Here is a 22,883-nt window from a genome sequence, read left to right on the forward strand (position 1 = left end):
TTATGACTCAGTTATGGTTAACTCTGCCAGATCATAGCCCAGTGAAGCTTCTAGCTTACCTCAAAACAAAACATCTTGAGAGCCTATAAGGTTCTATCTGTCCTAAATTAACTGGTATTAGAATACATTATAAAACATGTAGAAACAGAGGCAAACAATCTCCATAGGCTTCATTTGTAATTGTTTACCATTTTATATGCTTTGTATGTAGCAAGTACTCTCTGAGCTCAATATCTTAGAGTTAGACAAGGTGGGTGGATTTTTCTCAGAGGGATTTAGGACATGGGATTGACTAGAAATCATATTGTCACCATCAAACTACCCTGGGTGAAAACTCTAATAACACCCTGCCTACTGATGAATCAATTTTTTTATGAACTAAATTACAGAACAGGAGGATGCATAAAAAGAGGAGGGGAAGAAGAAGACAGAACGAAATATATTATACCTTAATCAAGTAAAGGGTTCCCAATCAAGGGAAAATAACTCCTGTAGTCTCTAAGGAAGAAGAGAGCCTACATATTGAGCAAGGAAAAAAAGAGGATTCACAAGGGGTCTAGAGGTGGTTAGAAGGAAAACGTGTTTCCATGGTAGGAAAGAGTGCCACGATGAACACATCTATGACAGAAGATAAATATTCAATGAAGGGAGATGGAGACATTTCAATGGGTATTATCTGCAAGGATTTGGTGCTTAGAAAGAACATTTAATCTTTCTCATTAAAAAGGGGAATCAAACTTCAGGGACAAATGACCCAGAAAGGTGAGAGAACATGGGCCCAGAGAAGAAATTTTGAGAACAGTGGAAGGAGGAGGGAATCATCAAAGAGAGAGCCAAATAATAATAATAATTACAAACTATATAATCAAGAACCATATAAGAAGATTAGTACCATGAAGAAATATTCTCTCTCATCTGAAGGAATTCATATTTCCACGAGTGCGGGATAACAGAAACTGTCTAGAAGAGAAAACCCAAAAAAGATACCTCCTAAGTTTTAATTCTATGAGAAATAAAGTGAATGAAAAAGAAATAACTAAGTATGATAATGATGAATCAAAGAATAAACGTCAAGGATAGATAAAAGAAAGATAAATGACCCAGAGATTCTATTAATGTCATTATACACCAAGGAGGCCATTGATAAGTCCCCAAATATATCAAAATAATTGTAACAGTACTTTTTTTGTGACAGTAAAGAATTGAAAGCAAAGTGAGTGTTCATCAGTTGGGGAATAGCCTTTTAAAAATTGCGGTTCATGAATATAATGAAATACTACTTGATTTCAAGAAATGGTGAATGTGATAAATTCAGAAAAACCTAAGAAAATCTGTATGAACTGATGCAGAGCAAAATGAGCAAAATCAAGAAAATAACATGCTTTTGTTGTTTTCTACAAACTGTGATGTTTGTGATGTAGATTGTCTCCAAAACCAAATACAAAATGCTCTGTTTGACATTCAAAGCTCCCTCTTAGCTTTCCAGTCTTCTTACATTTATGTTTGTTGTCCAGTTATTTCAGTCATGTCTGACCCTTCATGATCCCATTTGGGGGTTCTTGTGCCCCTGCTCCACCTATTGAGGAGACAAAAAAAAATATGATATCAATTATATATGTGAAATCAAGCAAAACATATGTCCATATTAGCTATTTCTCCTCCTTTCCCCCCCCCAAAAAAAAACCCCAAGAAAAATAAAGTGATAAAATTATGCTTCAATCTGTACTCAGATTCAATCAGTTCTCCATGTGAAGGTAAATAGCATTTTTATCATGTCTTTCAGAATCATCTTAGATTATTTCATTGATCAGAACAGTCAAGCTCTTAGAGCCCCTCTCAGTCGTAGTCACAGCTATTTTTTCCAATCTCATTGGTTATTATTGCCCCTCCCACACATACAGTTGATCATTGTACAAAATTGCTCTTAATTCCAGGTCTTTCTGAAATCATCATTGTCATTTCTTATAGCACAATAGTACTCCATTACAATCACATACCACATTTTGTTCAGCCATTCCCCAATTTATAGGCATCCCCTCAATTTCCAAATCTTTGTCACCACAAAAGCAGCTACTATAAATATTTTGCACATGTAGGTCCTTTTCCATTTTTTGTGATTTCTGGAATATAGACCTAATAATGGTATTACTAAATCAAAGGGTATACCTAGCTTTATAGTCCTTTAGGCATAACTCCAAATTTTTCTTCATATGGTTGGATCAATTCATAACTCTACCAACAATGCATTAATATCCCAATTTTTCCACATTCCCTCCAGTATGTCATTTTCCTTTTCTGTCCTTTTCTGTTAATGGGTATGAAGTGGTTCCTTGGAATTATTTTAATTTGTACATCTCTAATTAGCAATTATTTAGAGTTATTTTTTTCATGACTATAGGTAACTTCACTTTCTTCTTCTGAAAACCGTCTGTTATATCCTTTGATCATTTACCAACTGGGAACATTTATGTCCATAAATCATAATTAATCCAAGTGTTGTACTTCGAATAAGGAAAACATGGGTTAAAAAATCACACCTCATATACATACTACTTGAGCAATTCTGGACAAGTTCTTTGATTTCTGAGGTTCAGTTTCTTTAACTATAAAATGGGAACAACAATCTCAGCTGCCTCTCAGGGTTGCAAAAAAAATCAAATGCTATATAATGTGTAAATGCAAACTATAAAATGTGTTATAAATTCAATTGTCATTTAGCCTAATTTTGGATATAATTATAATAAGCTTGTTTATCTGGCTTCCTACAGTAGAGGTGAAATAACAAATTGGTTGGGCTAAGGGTATGTGTACATGTGTGTGTCATACTTTACTATGTACAGTAGGCATGAGTATTAGAGATGGGAAATATTACTAGAAGAAGGCATGTATACCCTGAGCAAATCACCCATGATGGAGCAGTCAAAGGAACAGGAGGGAAAAAAAAAAAAGTGATTTTTCTTAAGTGCAAGTGGCCACGTGGTTCCTTCTTGGTGTCTCCTCTGCCTTTAAGAAAAAATATCAGCTCCTCAGTTTAGCTCTTAGAGCCCCTCTCAGTCGTAGTCACAGCTATTTTTTCCAATCTCATTGGTTATTATTGCCCCTCCCACACATACAGCTAGACTAGCCTCTCTCTATTCCTGACACATGACACTTCATCTCCCATCATTGTACATAATTGGGATCTAATAAATATTTGTCAAATGAATGAATGAAAAAAATCATCAGTAAGCTTACAGATATCCATAGGAATAGAACCAGAATGAGGATGGGTCTTGATTTCATGGGATATGAGAATCATTTAATGGAACTTGATTGTTGTGTTTGATCTTTAGGAAGACTGATGACATATTGTGATGATAATCAACTGTGAAAGTGTTGGCTACTCTGATCAATAAATACAATGATCCAAACAATTCCAAAGGACTCATCATGAAAAAATGCTGTCCCTCTCCAGAGAGAAAACAGAACTCTGAGTGCAAACTGAATAATTGTCTTTTTCTTGCCTTTTTTTTTTGAAATATGACTAATATGAAAATATGTTTTCATGATTTCACATGTCTAATTAATATCAGATTTCAGCCTTCTCAGTGGGTGAGGGAGGGGTGGACAGAAAGGACAGAAAGGAAAGAAAATCGAAATTCAACAAGAAAAGAATGTTATAAATAAATAAATAATATATATATATATTTTTTTTTAAAAAAACAGAGAGTAGAGTAATAGCTTTTCAAATACCTTTCCCATCTAAAAACATTTATGTATGTTTAACCTATATTGGATTACTTGTCTAGGGGAGGTGAGGGAAGGAAGGGAGAAAAATTTGGAACAGGAGGTTTTGCAAGGATGAATGTTGAAAACTATTTTAGCATATATTTTGAAAATAAAAAACTGATTAAGAAAATTGTGTTGGGGTAGCTACATGACTCAGTAGATAGAACACTGACCCTGGAGTCAGGAGGACCTGAGTTCAAATCTGACCTCAGATACTTAACACTTCCTAGCTGTGTGACCCTGGGCAAGTCACTTAACCCCAATTGCCTCCAAAAAAAGGAGGAGGGACATTTGTGTGGTGGTGGTGGAGCAGTTGCTTCAGAAATGTTTGAATTTTTGTGACTTAAGTGGTTTGCCATTTCCCTTTCCAGTTCTTTTACAGGAAACTGAATGAAAACACTTTGAATGAAGTAACTTGAGCAGGACCACACAGATAGTTATCTGAAGTCCCAGTGTTCTAACCACTGTACTACCTACCTACTCCACAAAACCAAATCAACCTCTGCAGTGGAAGGGACTGGTCAATGAGCCCAGTAATAAGCATTGAACAGATTGCTTCTAGTTAAACCCCAAATGAGATTCCACATGAACTGAGTATTCCAGCCTTTCTGTCTCAGAGCCAGACTGGCAAGATCTTCCTCTCTGAATTCTAGAGATGCTTTAAAAGGACTGGGATGATATCTTTCTTCTAATGCTACAAGCTCTATCCCTCATTTCAGTGTAGTCTTCCCAGACTGTTAGACACCAGTATCTACCATCCTAATTTCATTGAGAAAAGAGAGAAGGGAACAAGCATTTATTAAGTGCCTGATATGTGCCAAGCATTGTCCTAAGCATTTTTTACAAATATTATCTTATTTGACTTGCTCTTTAAAACAACTCTTTAAGGTAGGTGCCATTATAATCCCCATTTTACAGTTGAGAATCCTGAGGCAAATATTAAGCAACTTTCACAGGATCACACAGCTAGGAAATATCTGAAACTAGATTTAAATCCAAGCCTTCCTGACTCCAGACTCAGGACTCTAACCACCTTGCCACCTGGCTGCCTCTTCCATTTAAGAAATTAAAATCAGTTAGTTTTTATAAAGCAATATTTACTCAGAAGATGTAGCAAGAATTTCCATTCAAAGTCCTGTGGTACACTGTTACTTAGATTTTCCTGGTCTCTAGGGAGAGTGGACTCAGGTTTGCATGGCATTGGTCCAACCAAATTCACATCCAAATGAGGTTTTGATTGCAAACCCTAGCTCAGTCATCCCTGAATTAAATCCCAAAAGTTGCTCCTCAGGGTATTGAAGTTAGCTTGCCATAAACTCCAAGATATTCACCCTTGGAATCCTTGCCTGTTGGTGGTTCATTCTCTTGATCTTTAAAAAACTCACAAGTTTATAGCCTCCAGATTAATTTCTTCCCCCTAAAACCAAAGACACAAACACTAAGGCTGTTGGGGTAGGAATGATATTAGCACCACGAGTTTGGGGATGAAATGAGGTTTTCATAAGTGTTTGAAGAGTTTCCCAAAAGAGGTTTCCTTAGCCTTAACATAGCCAAAATATCCAACAAGGATGCATTTAGCTTCTCTAGATGAAGCTTTCCTTCATTGTAGAGTAGGGTGTATAGACTTTAGTGGTCTTCGAACACCATCAAGTTGGAGGGTCCCCAAAGCCACATGAATCTCTCCAGAACTTTTCCATTATATAACTTCCCAATTCTCTTGGAAATTGACTCCTCAGTCTCTTCTGTATGGGAAAAGCACTCTGTGCATGCTTCTGACTACAAGATTTTTTGAATAATCTCCCAGTTACATCTCAAAAGAAGGAAATGAATTACAAATCTGAAATTATTAAAGCTGAATTCAGAAGATAATACAAAAATGTCATATATGTTACAAATCTTATTGAATAATACCAGAGAACTTAAATATATAAAACTCCCACATATAACCACCCCATCTTCTAGCCAAACAACATAAGCTACTTCATAGATTTCAATTTTAGCATCTGGCTATGGAGAATGCTTCCTGGTTTCTCCACAGCACTGACTTATCCTGATTCCCCACACCTTTTCCACAAAGGGCATGAAATGTTAACTCTGACTAGCCATACAAAAGAAAAGGGTTACAGCTTTTGGAGAAGGGAAACATGTGGAAGATGTGATAGCATAACTGACTAGAAGGAAGACATTTCTGTGTTCAAAAAAATGGATTAGAAAACTTGGTCATGTCAGACCTCTACATGTAGAGTTTATGAACTCTATGTATAGTGTTTATAGTATTTATATTTGAGAATTCTAATAACAAACAAAAAAATTACAAGCAACTTGGAGAAGAATCTTCAACTGTGAAAGAGCATTGATTCAAATAAGTCAGGATTACTCTACAGTTGTAATAAATCAAAGGAAAGAATGGAATAAGATATTCCCAAAGCAAAGATTTAGATTTTGATCCAAATGTGTGGGTGGGTGTGTATGTGTGTGTTTTGAATAAAAGTGAATCTAATCCCTAATCTGAAATTTTAAAAATTCAGATCTTCAAAAAAAAGGGAAGTATTTGAGATATTCCCCCCCGCAAAAAAAGAACATTCAACTTATAAACATTTTAAAAGGAAACATTAAAGGCAAAAAGTAAACCAGTTAACAAAATAATAAGCAATAAAGTGAATTCTTTCAAAATGATATGCTATTTTTGAAAATAGAATCAAGACTAAGAGAACAAAGAAGCATAACAAAAGACAAAAATTGCCTAAGATGCTAAAGATTAAAAGGAACATTAAAAAACTACATAAAGGGAAAAGTTTCACAGAGAAAAGATTTTTAGATTTTGGACTAAAGCCCATGTTCCCCTATAAGTGAATTAATAACTTTAAGGGGTATGGTGATAGTAGAAAAGGAAATCACACAATCAAGGACAATTGAGGGAAGAGACAAAAAGAGGAGCTAGAGATATCTGCTGTCCCCTACCATTACCACCACCCCATACATACTCAACCTGAAGGTGAACAGAGAAGGCATTTCTTTCTTTAGTCTCTCAACAAGAGAAGGGCTAGGAACTGTGGGAGGCTGTGTTAAAATGAAAGAGTGCCATAGATGTATCCTTCAGTGGTAACAGACAGGGCTGATAATGAATTTTATCTAGATGGAATAGACACAATAACAAACCATATTCTGTGATAAGGGTTGTTCTTTCCAAGACTGGCTTCCACCTTAGGAGTGATGAGTGATCAGGATGCAGACAAGATATAGGAGGAAACAATGATTTTGTGTGCTGTATGACCTCCAACATCACTTCAAGAACTAATATTTCCAAGAGTCAAACATAAAAGTTCCATTGAAAATTTTAAAAAAAAAATTTAAAAGGGAAAGAAAATAGGATGAAATCTACAAATGCAATAACATAAATGGAATAAAAAAGGTCAAAAATGGTATATCTCTACCTTTCAGAGACAAAAAGAACAACGAAGAAGAAATAGGAGAATGGCCTGTGAATGGTAGAACAAAACTTGGAACAGATTAGAAAAGGAATTGAAATAAGGAGCAGGATAAGGTACATGAAAACATCTTGGGGGAAAAGGCACCTCAGGATAGTGTACTTAAGAAATTGGAGGGAAGTAAGATCCACATGCTTATCTGAAATGAAAAAGAAGTCAAAAGATAAGAGAGGACAGAATAGATAAATATAAAGAAAGTGAAATGAAGAATTTAAGTTAGAAAAATTTAGGACAAGGTAGATACATAAGAAGGTGAGAGAGTTCTTGTGGGAAGATCATCAAAGTAGCATAAATAAAAGTCATCCTAGGAACACAGTATTAGCTTAAAAGGAGGGGATAAGTGAATGCAAAGGTAATATATTGTGGAAATATATTCACAAACCTGGCAATCATGGCTTTAAATATAAATGGATTAATATTACATTAAAAAGTAGAAGAATGGATATGAGAACAGTTTACCAAATAATTGAAACATATCTAAAAATCAGGGCACACACAAAAGGAAAATTAGTCTGGAACATAATTTACTTTGCGTCAAAGCAGCTAGTTGGTGTAGTACATCCAGCCTGGAATCAGGAGAACATGAGTTCAAATCCCTGTGTGACCTTGAGAAAGTTACTTAACAACCATTACCTTATTGTTTGTCATGTAGTGCCCTCAAAGAAGAAGTTGTATTCATGCTATCAGAAAAAGCAAAAATAAGAATTCTTAAGTATTTAAATGATAATCTCCATCTAGAAGAGGAATTGCGCTTGTTTTGCTTCTCACCAGAGTGAATTAGGAATGATTGAAGAAGTCACAAAGAAGTAAGTTTAAGTTCAATGTCAAAAAATCATCTTTAACAAGTAGAGGTATCCCAAAGTGCAATGGACTTCCTTGAAATGCATGAACTTTCCCCTCACAAGAGCTCTTCAAGTGAGAACTGGTTGACTACAACTGGGGGCAGGGGGGATTCTTTATCAGAATAGAGATTCCTTTTAATAGTGGGATTCTGTGATTCTGTAAAAAAAAAAATCACTTATCTCTAGGAGGACTCACTTATCATCAAGTACTCTTCTTGCCTCATTCTCAGACACTTTAGTATTTTCTATTCTACCTCCTTAACTTAGACCTACAAAGTTATTTGTCATAGAAAAATAAATGTACAGCTAAGAGGGATATTAGAAGCCATCTAATCTAACTCCCTTTACAGGAAAAGAAACTGAGGCAAACTGTTCAAGATCAGTTAGGTAAAAAGTCACTGCTTTTTTTCTTTTTTCTTTTAAGGAAATTCAATTACTCAATAAAACTGTATGCCTAAGTGGACTACTCTTTTGCTCAGAAAAACTTATTTATGTCTTACTGTCACTTCATTTCATTCAATTTATTTTTAGTTTCTGCAATCCTAGTTTAAAGAATGAGTGTTACAAAGCCATATGGATAAATTGAATGGAAGATATGAGGAGGCCTTTTTTTTGAATAGTGGAAACTAATCTCATCCTGCAATCATCACACACACATGCTATTCTGAATGCCAATAACGGAGTTCAAAATAATTTACAAAAAGTGTTCAATTAAGTCTTGCAACATGCCTGTGAGTCAGCCAGGAAGGTAAAATTCTCTATTTTAGAAATGAGGAAAAATAGACATGACATTTTTTCTTAATTCAGTGTCAAAATAGAATAAACCTATTATCCCCCATTTTAGTACTCTAGTCACAAAAGCAGGAATAAGGAACTATTATTTTTAAACTGGGAAAGACAGAATTAAAAGGAGGCCATAAATGTTAGCTATTTGGGGTGTTCCTCTGCCAAATTACCCCTCCAGAAATCTCCTTTCCTGTGTGAGTATACATATGTGTATGTTTTAGTTTTTTAAATAACTAAATAAATTGTATTTTTCTCATGGAGCATTGCCTATTGAGGTTTCCATATATTAGGTAATTAGTAGAGGAAGAAGGGTTGTTTTACCTTGTAACATTTGATGGGGTATCTTTAAGGGTTAGCCCAGTATTATATCTCCATTTCCGAGGTTTGTTCTTCCATTTGGTTTAGCAACAGCGTTCCACCAAAGTCTCAATATGAAGGAAGGGGCAATAGGCACACAGGTAACAGAGATGTTCAACCTTGCTTCTCTGCATGGTTCTAACGTGAAAGATGGTCAGACATGGTGGGAAATGACTGTAATCCCAGTTACTGGGAAGGCTAAAGGTGGTGGGTTTCTGGATTCAGGAGTTCTGAGCTGCACTTAAAGCTGATCAAGTGTCCATATTAAATCCAGTTGGTTGTTGTTCCCTTCATTTTCATGGAGGACCAAAATGACAGTCGTGTTGAGGTCAAGATAGAGTGTGTCCGACTGGAACTACTCAGACTAATATGAACTTCAAAGTTTCTACGATAGATCCAGCAAAAATAGTCCATATGAATTCGCATTTGGAGTGGAGATGGCTCTGAATTTGTGCATCTCACATTTCTTTTATGTTACTGCAATTCTGCATTACTCATAGACCACGGTGCCTTCTTTGATTTAGACCCACCATGCTGGACGGTCCAGGGCCAGTGTCTTCTGAGTCTCACAATCAATAATTACAGAGGTCTTCAGAGAGACCTTGAGAGTGTTCTTGTATCTCTTCTGACTTCCAGGTGAGCTCTGGCTTGTGTTAATTCTCTGTAAAAAGTTTTGAAAGTAAACATAGATTTGGCATTTGAACAACATGGCTAGCACATCAGAGTTGTGCTCTCTAGAGTCGAGTTTAAATGCTTGGCTGTTTAGCTGAGACAGGACCTCAGGGTCCGGTGATTGTCACATTATTCCCAAGACAATTCAATTAAGTCCAGTACCAATATAATGAGTCCTGGGGGATGTGGTTATTAAGAATGCTTAAGGAGGGATGGAATGATGATTTAGCTTGGAAATAGAGCTGGTCAAATCCTTTGTGCTACTCGGCAGTAGGGAAGGGTGATGGTGGGGAAATGAGCATTTACAAATATCTCAAGGTAACCTTCAACTGGGAAAACTGAGACAAACAGAGTTAAGTGACCTGCCCAAGATCTTACATATAGTAAGTGTCAGAAGTCAAAGTTGAACTTAGGTCTTTCTGGCTTCAAGTCCCATTCTTTATCCACTGGATCATATAATGATTAGTATACTTCTAGCCTGGATGAGATGTTTAATTGTCTTAGCCTCTTTGTGACCCTATTTGGTGTTTTCCTTGGCAAAAATACTGAACCCTTTTGCCAATTTCCTTTTCCAGCTCATTTTACAGATAAGGAAACTGAGCGTCACATAGCTAGGAAGTGTTGGAGGACAGATTTGAACTTGGGAAGTTCAGTCTTCTTCATTCCAGGTCCAGTATTCTAACCAACACATCACCTAGATGTCTGTGAGTGATTTAACAAGAAAATAAAATGGAAAGTGAACTCCCCCTAACCTGCTTCCTTCTCTCCCTCCCTCTCTCCCACCTATTCTCTCTGTCTGTCTCTGTCTCTCTCACTCACTCACACTTTCTTTCTCAGAATTCTCCAAACTGACATCCAATTTCAAATGTCAACAACTAGTGAACATGGGATAGTATCTGCTTGAATTTCTTTCTTCCATTGTAACTCTTAAAACAAAGTCCGATACAGAACATATCTGCTCCAAGATTGGAAATGGGCATTATTGCCCCAACTTTCCAAAGGAAAATGAGTGTAATCTCATTTTGCTTTGCAGAAATAACCATTGAATATGCTTGTATTTGGATTGGAGTACACCTCATATAGCATGGCCTTCAATGGTCATACCACTGAGCATGCTCTGAGTTTCCCTGACAACTGCTCAGGACACGTGTGGCTTAGAATGAAAGGAATTGTACTTGGAGATGATAAAAGAATCCTTTTACTAGCCTCTAAGCCTAAGAGTCACTAACTCGGTAGACCTCAGAAGGAAATGACTTTGTCCTGTCTGGCTCCTTCTTCCTTTCCACCAAGTGGGATGGGACCCCTTCTGCCCTAGCAAAAAATGATGAATTCCTCACACATAGCAGTCAACTCAGGGGCTAGTCTAAGTGAATTTAAGATTATATCTTAAATCACTAGCTGCCTCTTCTGCTGTTTTTCTTCCCTGAGTTGGGATAATTGAGCACTGATCCTGAGAGACAATTCAGTTTTAGAGGCAATATTTTCAGTGAAAAAAGTTAGAGGTCCCAGATTCTCAAAAGATACCAAGTACATTGTAGAAGTTACCTTTGATACCTTCTATGGAGCTTCTTAGAGAAAAAGATGAACATCAACAAGAAGAGGAACTCAACCTCTGGCATACTTTGCCAGAGAACAGGCAGAAAAACCGAAGAGAAAAAGTAAGAAGTCCTGAAAATTCTTCATATTTTGATAATTTATTCATCAGTCACCTGGGAGAGTATAACAATAGTTGTTACTGTTGTTTAAAAAAAAATTTAGATCAATGGATGCTTATAAATGTATTTTTTTGGTGAGTAAATAAATAGCTGCCTTACACCTCATTCCAACTTACCTGTGCTTCTCAATTTTCCCCACAGGGAGTTGGTCATGCAAAGACCTACTAGACTTTAAACAATTTTTCACCATGTCTCTATAGGTCCCTTGAAAGAAGTACCCTTGCTCCCACGGTACAACAAGAATTATTATTGGCACATCCCTATTAAAGGGATGGTTTTGTGAAATTTAGAAAAGGAAGCTTTGCTCTAAGAGTCCAAAATCTCATTTTTAAATAAAATCATAAAAACAGGCCATGATAAATTAATTTTCTTTTCCAACAATCCAATCCAACAAGCATTTATTTATTAGTCACCTATTTTGTTCATGACACAGTTCTAGGCTGCCCTCAAGATTACAATCTGCAGAAGAAAAGTTCTTAAAATAGACTTGTGGATAAGGACTATTTGTAGGATATCAGGACATGCCTAGACACCAGTTACTGTAGAAAACATTGAGAGTTTAATGGAATGCAAATTCAATGTGGGACATAAATGGGATCTGTGATCTCATGGATTCTGGAGGTCCCTCGAGAGATACAGATGGCAGTCCACCCATGCCCATCTTATCCATATTCTTCCAAAGTTTGCAACATGGGGTCCATATGTGAAATAAGGGGCAAAAAAAAAATCTTAAGTTTTGTACAAAGAGGCAAAGTTTACCAAATGAAGGCAGTCAGCTGGCTATACTCTTTCCAGTTTATGCTACAAAACCTCATCCCTTTCTACCTTTTCAGCTCCCTTATTCCTTATTGCCTTCCACCTATTCCTTGAAGTAGCTGCACTCACTGATTTGTTACACCTTCCTTAAAATCCCTCAAACAGGACACCCTAGCTGTCCCCATGGTTCAGATGCTTTGCTTACCAACCTCTGACTTAGTTTCCATGAATCCCTTCAAGATTAAGCTCAAATTCTATCTACTACAAGAGGCCCTTTCCAATCTTTCAACTGCTAAAGACTTATATCCCCCTCTCTTCCCCTGGCAAAGATAGAGTCAAAATTCTGTCTGTAGTTATTTAAAATATGTATTTTAGCAACTACCCCCACCATAATCCTTTGGAGATTCATCCCTCAGTAGAGTAGGAGAAATCTCCTTTGTGCATGTGTGAAAATACAGTGAAGCTGTTGTGGTGACTGAGGGGTACCTGGAAGAAGAGATCTGTTTTCTACACTCTTGCTCATCCTAAATATGATTGTTTCAAGAAACTGCAATGAGAACCTTCAAAAATACTTTAAAAAGTGGTTTATACATTTCTATCATGCCCCTTCTTTTCTTGTGTGTGTGTGTAAGTCTGTAAATGGGTTGTGTATATAGATATATATGTGTGTGTGTGTGTATATATATATATATATATATATATATACACACACAAGATACGGGTATATATATACATATGTATATGCATACATATACAATCTATCTATGTTGACAAGTTGTTGTGAAGTCCTGGTTAGCTCCCTGTTGACCTCAGGATCAGCCGGAGTCAGGATCAGCAAAAGGTCCTTGAACTTTAGGGGGAGAAGTAAAGGAGACAGATAAACTACCACAAGCTCCCCACCTACCTCCCTTCTCTGACTTTGGCTTGTCTTACTCCACCCTCCTGCAATTATGTGTATACACCAAAAAAGCAAGCCAGCACAGAATAGTGGGAAGGGCCATTTTACCAAGCATATGCTAATAGAGTATTGTCCAATAGGTAATTAGCCTTAAGTGCTCAGTTGTCTGTTTCCAGTGCAACTATTCAGAATTTCAGCCCTTTACAAGTTGTGTCCCTAATTTGAATCTAAACTCCTTGAAGTCAGGGCCAATGTTCATTTCCACCATGCCCCTTCTTTCCTTTAAAAAGAAAATGTGGGTAAGTCTGTATATGGGTGTGTATATAGGTATATATATATATGTATATATACATATGAAAGATATAGGTATATATATATATATATATATATATATGTATATATACATACACACACACACACACACACACACACATATACAATCTATCTGTGTTGTTGACAAGTTGTATTCCTAGTTTGAATGTAAATTCCTTGAAGTCAGGGCTGATGTTCTTGCCTTTTCATCCTCAGAGTCCTGACACTCAATGAGCATCTATATTTGACCACTTGCTCCTGTCTCTGCTTGCCAAACTACCAAAACTTGACTATCTTAAGGACAGAAGTAATTAAAGACCCTAAGGATGAGAACAATTTTTATCTTCTGATTCTGAGAAAGGTGTTCATACTTATCAGAAAATACTGGCTGTTTTATACTCTTGTCACATCAACACTTAATCACCTGTGATGAAATCCTGTGACTATTTCAAGTATTCATCAAGTCCATGAAGAGGAATATCTCGGGAATTTCACATATCAAGAGATGAGTAGACATGTTTCATCAGGGTCCTATACAACTGTGCTCACACAGTGCCCGGTACATAGTAACTACTTACTGATTCTCATTGGTATACAGGTTGATCAGCGTTCCCAAGTTATTTAGACAAACGTTTCCAATACAAGAACTTATTTTGCTTGACTTTGTATTTTTTACAAATTTCCCCTTCTCCTCCTTAAAAAAAAAGTTTTTTAATTAAAATTGTTTTCTTACATCACTATAGTTATCCCTCCCTCTCCCCTTCCCAGAGGCTCTTCTTATGTGACAAACAGGATTTTTTAGAGAAGAAAATAAAGTCAGCACAACTAATTGATTCCCTAAAAAAGTCCAAAAACATGTAAACAAATAGGTTATACCTGTGGACCTCCCACTGAGCGTTCTCTCGCACCTTTTTGTTCAGTCCAGTCTGTAATTTGTTACTTTCACTTTTGAACTTTTGGTGTGTGGTTGTTCTTTCCCTTTTTCGTTGTTGTAATTAATATATTTTATATATGTATATATATATATATATGTATGTATTAATGTGTGTATATATTATATGTATATGTGTGTGTGTGTGTATCTTTTTTTTTTTTCCCTCTCGGCTCCACTGACTTCACTCTGCATCAGTTCACGTAGATCTTTGCAAGCTTCTCTTTATCACCACACACAGCACGGTCACATACTATTACATTGATGAGCTACAATTTGTTTGGCCCTAACCCACCGACTCTCTCTCCCCTTGGGGGAGGTGGGAGGAAGAGAAAAGAAAACAATGGAAAAACTAAGGTTCCTTTCAGTTCTAAACCTCTTCCAACAGCCCTCTTACAAAGAGCTTAATAAATCCTTGTTTATTCATTCATCGTTGCTTCTGCTCCAATTACTTGGCGGATATAGCGATCGTTAGCATCGGTACAGGGTGGTAAGTGCTGTGCTGTGCATACAGCAGGCACCAAGATAGGAGAGACTCCCCCACACCGGAACCCCCGCGGCCGGGAAACTTCGGCCGCCCCTCCCGGCCCCCTTCGGCTCCCTGGCCGGGAGAGCGGCTATTCCATACAGTACGGTAGAGGCTCGCAGCCCCTCCCCCGGGGCCCCCCTTCCCCTGGCTCTCTCCCCTCCTCCTCTTCCAGCGGAGCCCCGCTGCTGGCCGGAGGAGCCGCGTTGGCGCGCGTGCTGCCTGGCTTCCCCCCTCGCCCGCGGCCGCAGCGGCCGAAGCAGCCAGTCCGGGCGCTCCTTGGCGCTGCCATGAGCAGTGGGGCGGCCGCGGCGCGCCGGGGCTGCTCCGCCGCACCATGAGGCTCTCCTGCAAGGTCGTGGCCGTCCTGCTGTGCCTGGGCAGTCTCCTGCTTCTTTATCTGCTCGGGGGCAGCGCGGACGAAGCGCCCCCCAAAGCGCCTCCGGGCAAGAGTTGGCTGCGCTCTGCGCTCTCCGGCCCCGGGGGAGCCAGCGCGCCCTCTCCCTTCGCTCTGGTCCGACCCCTGGGAGCGGCTCAAGTTTCTAAGCGGCTCCGGCAGCCACGTCTCCACACGAAGCCGGGCAAGAGGATCGCGGGGAGGCAGGACAAGTTTGCCGGCGTTAGGTGAGTCTCTGCAGGGAGATGGGGAGAGATCGGGGGCGGGGGGAGACGTCGGCGGGAGCCTGCCCTCCTGTTGAAGGGCCCCGGGTGGTCGGGGCCGCCCTAAGCCCAGATTTCCCGCCCCCCAGTCACTCCCCCCCCCCCACTTTCCTTTCCCCCTCCAGTTTGCCCGGGCGACAGCCCTGGAATCCGAGCCTTGCTCTGTATTGACTGAGATTGTTGTCAGTTTCTACTGAGAAGCTAGGAAGAAGCCCTTCACCAGATCCTGCCATACATTTTTGGTTTCAAGTTTTACCCAGCTGGCAGCCCCTTTTCCTTGTGGCACCCGAACCATTTGTGTTTGTTCTTGCAATTCTAATCATCAGTCTGTGTTTTGGAGTTTTTCCCCTTTACTTTGGGGGGGGGGGGGGAACTGTGGCAAGGAAGGGAGAGAAAGCTGTTTAAACAATATTCTTTAAAGGTCCTGGGGCTGGCAACTTTGTATCGCAAGAAGCTGTGGTTACTTTTAAATATGTATGTTTTTTCTTGATGCGAGATAATAAATGTTGTTGGTATTCATCAAAGGGTTCTTTCTGTCCCTGACCTTAACCGTGCTTTCCCATTCTTTTGCAGTTTAGGTATTTGTGTTCATTTCCTTTGTTGTGAACAGCTTTTTACAATCTCCTGTCAGTTGGACCTTTTCCCTTTAGTCTGATTAGAGCTTTTGATGTTTATAACTTGCCGCACTTCAGATGCAAAGCACACATTTGTTGGAGTCTTTAATAGCTTGCGAATAATTGAAGAACTTTTTTTCCCCCAGCTGAAACTACGAAATCTGTTCTAGTGTTTTGGCAGAAACTAGCTGGAGATAAATGGAATGCAGCCAGGTGTAGAGAAAAAGCACTAGGCTTGGAGTCAGAAAATCAGAGTCTTGGTTTCTGACTCACTGGATGACCTTGAACAACTCATTGAAGCTCTTTGAGTCTCCTTTCTTATCTTTAAAATGGGAATAACAGCTCGTGCCCTGCCTATCGGAGCCTATTTCCTGAGGATCAACTATATGAGGAAAACTACTCTGTAGAAGGTTTGATACTTTATAAATATGAGAGATTATTATGAAGCAAAAGAAAGTAAATCTTGATGAGTCCGCCTTTCTTTATAGTTGTTTACTCATTCCACAAGCACTTACCAAGCCCATATTTAGTGCAGGAATTTTGACAAATTAGGACTATAATGATACAGGGAGAGATAGAGAAACAGAGGAGCCCAATCCCTTCCTTCAAGAAACATGCATTCCATTGATATTATGTGGGTGTGTTATGTGTTGGAAACATGAGAGAATTAGAACTGTAACTTGTATATTTGTCTCCTCTGTACCCAGAACAACTTAGGTACTTACTGAATGATTAGTTGGCTAGAGGAGGTGAGGATTAATATTGCACAGCATAATTTATTGGAAAATGCCCAAGTTTTCATGTCAGAGGAACTGGGTTTTCATCTTGTTTTTTTCTGATATTTGCTATGTGCCCAGTGGCCCATCTGTAAAATGAGAGGGTTGGATCATTTCTGAGGTTTCCTTTTTCTCTGAACCTCTGAGTAGGCTGGAGTGGTATTCTAAGTATAACTGTAGCACTTTTACCTCTTCTGACTATAGCCTTCAAAGTTAAGAAGAATTAAGATTTTTTTTTTGAGAAATTTCTAGTAGAAAATTATTCAGATTTCAGAAAATATATCCCCTGATTCCTATAATTTCCTATGTTGAGCTGAAATGCAAGTTCATTAGAATTTGGGAGATTTAAAAAGTCATATTTATTTCAATAGAAAACACACTATTTTAATTGTGCTTAATGTGTAAACACACCTCAGACACTTAAGTATCTTAAGAGTTTCTCTTCGATCACATTTTATTGACTGACTGAAGAGAATGAATCAAGACATGAAAAACACTAGCTCATAATTTAACAGACATTTTTATAAAGAAGATGATGTAATGAGAGACTTTCAGACTTGGTTTAAAGAAATTGTGAAGCAGAATTTGGGTGGCATCTTATTGTCCAGCTGGCCAAGTTTGCTCTGACAGGGAGTGGGTCATAAACAGAATATAAATTGATGTTTTAAAGTAGGATTACTTCCATGAACAACAGTACCTCCCAAAGTCATTTTTCTTTTGAACATATCGCTTAGATTATCATGGAAATCGTGACCAACAGGAGGAATAAGGAATAAAATGAGAAAACTTTGCCCAGGGTAAATAAGAGCCAGGAAGTCTCTTGCTCAAATGAATAAAGATGAAATTCATTTTCATATTCTTTGGGAAAGTTGAGAGTTTTCAGGACCTTATTTATTCATTGTTTCTTGAGCCACCTTGACAGTCATGGTGCCAAATGCAGCCTAGTCAAGGACCACTGCATGAAGTATTTTTCCACCTTTTCTGGATCAGGTTATATTGCTATACTTAAGTAAAAATTTCACCTTTGGGGAAAATAAAAGGCTACATGTGTTTTGGAATACAAATGCTTCAATCCCTTTAAGTGGCCAGAACCCAAAAGAGATGTGGAGCAATATGAGTGACCTCATTATTTCTGGCCTAAGGAAGGTCAGACTTGTGATTGTGGTGAGCAAAAAAAGTTTGGAGTTGGATAAGATGCAGATCACCACCTGCCCACCATCCGAGACACAGCAGGCTATTCCCCAGGGATACTGGGGGGAGGTGGAGTCCTGCCACGTCAATTCGTGAAACACAATGCTCTAGTTCTTCCAACATCTTGTTTTCATTTTAATTAAGGTTCCAATGATTGCTTAGGCTCATCCAGACCCTACAATTTTACAACTAGTCATTTGATTGTAATGTTACTCTCAATAGGCGTAGACTCTATTAGAGAGAGAGAGGGAGGGAGGGAGGAAGAGAGAGAGAGAGAGAGAGAGAGAGAGAGAGAGAGAGAGAGAGAGAGAGAGCGCTGGGATCTTTCTTGGTGGGGTCTGTGAAATGAGACCACAATGTCATTCATGCAGAAAAACAAGAAAATGAACACTTAATGTCAGATCTAAAAGGGAAAGGCCATGTGAATGAAGAGGCAGCAGAACTATGTAATAGATTGAGTAATGAGTCAGGAGGTCTGAGATCTAGTCCCAGCTCTTCCACTTTACTTCCCCCAGGCTCAGTTTCCCTGTTTGTACAATGAGGAGGTTTGACTAAAAATGGAGCATTAATGGACCATGGTTATCTTTATTAAGATTCAGTCCTCTCTGAAACCTTCATTCTCACAACAATGACCCAAAATTGGATGGATCCAAGAGCATCAAGGAGAGATAAACATAGACTGAGAAAGATTACTTTTATTTTCACTAGTTTCTCACTGAAATTTAGCATTTCTTTCAATTAGCTGAGAAGGGGCCTATAGCCTTCTCTGGACTCCTGCAGCTATGAGAACTGGATGATATTAAGAATTTGCATCTAGGCCTGACATTCTTCTGGTGCTTCTCTTATAGTGAGATGGTGATTGACTGCCTATCTACAGTGATGGGAAAATTCAAACAGCTGTAGCTTCCAGCTCCTTCTTCCAAAACTTTATGCCAACCATGGTGCCAGACTAGAGCTCTTGCTGTATTTTATCTTCCCAGTTTCATAATGGATTAAATGTTTTCACTTAAGCCTTTCTGAGCTTCAGTTACTTCCTCTGTGAAACTAGGTAGTGTAGTGGATCCAAAGTACCTGGCCTGAAGTTTGGAGGACTGAGTTCAAATGTGGCCTCAGACACTAGCTGTGTGATTCTGACCCAGCTACTTACCCTTGTTTGCCTCAGTTTCCTCATCTGTAAAATGAGCTGGAAAAGGACAAGCAAATCACTTCAAGAGTTCTTTGCCAAGAAAATCCTTAGTTGGACTTGACTGAAAAATGACAATAGTAAGAATTTCCCCAAAGATTGTTTTGGTTTTGGTTTGATTTTTTGAATTGTGTAGCCCTTTATTAACAATTAAAATAGAAAATATCTGCTGTACTACATAGGCAGTAGTTGACTATACTGGAGATTTCTTATATTCTAACTCAGATCATTTATAAATGCAATTTTCGTTATTAAAAAGCTTCTACTCTTTTTTTGTTGTTGTTGTTTATTTACAATTTGCAGACCTATTCCGAAGGCTAGATATATGGGCACAGGTATGCAAGGAGTGTGAATTTAGAATGTGATAAATGTTTTATGGGTTGTATTTGGAGGTTCATTTGCTAATATGACTTTAATCTATCATCATTTTTTTAAATCATAGAATATTTTGATGTCAATCTTCCTTTCTTCCATCGTCCTAAACAGGAAAGCATTTTATAATGAGTTGAAATTAAGGAGGGACTACACCTATCAGAAAAGGAGAGAAGTGAAGATCACCCAAGAGAATATGTCTTCAAATCACTGTGTATGTGAGAGCACTTGTTTTTAGACCAGTCCCTTGATTTCACTGACATAGCAAATTCCCAATGAGGAAACATCCTCTACCAATCTAGATCATTACTTGTTTTGCCATCTGTAACTTGAGAGACTTTCTTGGAGTACTGAGAGAATAAGCGGGTTTTCCGAGGGTCACATAGTACATGTCAGGGGTAGTATTTGAAACTGTGCTCTCTATTCACCAGAAGCAGCATCTGGATCATATAGTAGATAGAGTGCTGGACTTGGGTCAGGAAATCCTGAGTTCAAACTCTTTCTCAGCCACTTGATAACTTTATGACTCTTGGTAAGTCTCCTCTTGGTCTCCCAAGCAATTCTTTAAATTTTTAGAACTCTCTAATCTTTGGGTCTAAGATCTTTTAGCCTCGGTTCCTTCATCTGTAAAAAAAAAAAAAAAAAAAAAAAAAAAAAAAAAAAAAAAAAAAAAAAAAAAGAGAGATGATAATAATAGCACCAACCTCGTGGAGTTGTTTTTAGGATCAATCGAAATAACATATATTAAGCATTTGATAAACCATAAAGTAATACAGAAATGCTAGCTGCTGCCACCATCATTATCACTGTCGTCATCATGTTCTTCTTCATCATCATCATCATCATCTGTCTTCCCTTCATGCTTTCTCTTTAAAGGTCAGAGTCACTTGGAAGCTATCTTTTACATTCTACTCCTGCCTCTATTACCTCATTTTTTCCTTTCCTTTTTTTTTTAAATTTTCACTTAAAAGTATTTTTCCAATTATATATAAAGGTTTCAACATTCATTTTTGTAAGATTTTGAGCCCCAATTTTTTCTCTCTTCCCTTCACCCCTCAAAACAGCAAGCTATCCAATATAGGCTATCCATATACAGTAGTTTTAAACAATTTCACTCTTAGTCATGTTGTGAAAGAAGAATCAGAACAAAGGGGGAAAACCGTGAGAAAGAACAAACAAAAAACAAAAAATTTTAGAAGTGAAAATAGTGTGCTTCGATTTGTATTCGAGCTCCACAGATTCTTTCTCTGGATATGGATTGCATTTTTCATCCAAGATCTTGGATTCTGAAATCCCCTTCTCTGATAAGTTTCCTAGTCATTGCCAAATGCTTCTCTACTCCTCAACCTGACCAGGGTTTTCCTTCATTGTGACCTACACTTTTCCTTTTGACAAATACTTCATTTTCTGTCACTGGCCAATCTCCATTCATTTCATTCTGAGAGAAGCCTTCACAGAAGACTCCTAGCTGTTTTATTGTTGCAGTGACAAACTGTCCTGGCAGGAAAATGGTGGTGGAATGAGTCTGTTACATGGTCTACTGTTGGTTGTCAGAAGATATAAGCTTAGAAGAGACTTCCTTTGCAAACCTGCCAAAAAAATGCAATTTCTAGGCTTTCATTCCCCAGGAAGGATTGACTTAGGAAATGAGTTTTGTAGATTTTTGAGATCTTTTGATTGAAAAAGATAAAGTATGTCCTTGTAATCTTTCAAAGGAAAATAAGCATAGTAGACCTGTTGGATCTTCGAATTGGTAGAAATCTTGGAGATCATCTAATTTGACCTTCTTGGAAATGGAATCTTAGGCACAATCAGCCAGGTAGAATGGAAAGAGTACTGGATTTGTAGCTGGGTTCAAATCCTGACTCTGCCACCTACTTTCTCCATGATCTTGAGGAAACTGAGTCCCAAGTGACTCATTGGTCAATCTGTGATTGAGAAGGTTGAACCAGATTGCCTTCTAAAATCCCTTCCAGCTTGAAACCTCTGATCCCAGGAGGTTTATGGATTGATTTGGTCAAGGGACCAGCTAGTGAAGTTCCTTGAGGGTAGGGACCTTTTGCCTTTCTTTGAACCTATCCTTAGCATTTAGCACAGTGTCTAACACATAGTAAACACTCAATAAATGCTTGTGCACTGACTGAGAACAGTGTGATTTTAACCAAGTGACTTTTAGGTTTAGTCAGTTCATCAGTACTTAAGTGCCTACCATATTCCAGGTATCAAGCTGAGAATACAAAAAGAGGCAAAACAGTCCCTGCCCTCAAGGAGCTTACAATCTAATGAGGAAGAACACATGCACACAAGTCATAGACTTAAATCTAAAAGGAATTGTAGAGATTATCTCCTCCAGCCCTCTACTTTTACAGATGTGGAAAAGTTACACAGGGAGTAAGGAACAGAGTTGGGATGTGAACCAAGGGCCTCTGGCTCTTTCCACCACACTAAGCTCCCTTTTCACTTAGTCTCTTTCTCCCTAAATCTCTTTCCTTCCAAGTTAGAAATCTTTTGAGCTATGAGGCAATAAGACAATGTCCTTTCTGGAAAAGATTCATGAGAGGATTGAAAAAGGGAATGAAGTGGGAAATGTGATGGGCTAATACACTAAAAATTATGCAGTATTTTGTTTCACAATTTAAGACTTGAAAAAGTGACTAGAACCATTGGGTTGAAATACAAGGTTTGGATATTTATTGAATCGGAATCTTATCCCTCTCATTGAATTTTTAGTTTTGCTGTCTCTCCAACAGCCAAGAGCTATGATTGCCCAGCTTGGAAAAGCTTGGAGTAAGTTTAGTTTACCATGAGTCATGAAGTTTCCCAAGAAACCAAATTCATTGTCTCTCAAAGACCCTGCTGATTCCGGGGCCTGAGTGTTTTGGCTATATCACAGCTAAAGGCTTAGCTTTGGCTTCATGTTTTCATGTTTCCAGTTGTATATTGTGTATCTGAGTGAAAAAAAAAAAAAAAAGAGAGAGAGAGAGAGAGGTTAGATTTTGTGTCCACTTACAGTGATAGGTTTTGAGCTGGAGGAAC

At 38.3% G+C, this 22,883-nt stretch overlaps 1 protein-coding gene across 1 annotated transcript in view; it reads left to right on the forward strand.

Moving 5' to 3' along the window:
- Positions 1-15,203: 15,203 nt before the first annotated feature.
- The window catches only part of GXYLT2 (glucoside xylosyltransferase 2), a 74,205-nt gene continuing 66,525 nt past the window's right edge, over positions 15,204-22,883 (forward strand). Inside the window, exon 1 of the mRNA XM_031954020.1 lies at positions 15,204-15,675. Within this exon, the coding sequence (XP_031809880.1) occupies positions 15,389-15,675 (287 nt within the window). The 5' untranslated portion in view covers positions 15,204-15,388. The remainder of the gene's footprint in view (positions 15,676-22,883) is intronic.

This window comes from Sarcophilus harrisii, chromosome 1 (assembly GCF_902635505.1).
Source record: "Sarcophilus harrisii chromosome 1, mSarHar1.11, whole genome shotgun sequence".
NCBI lineage: Eukaryota > Metazoa > Chordata > Mammalia > Dasyuromorphia > Dasyuridae > Sarcophilus > Sarcophilus harrisii.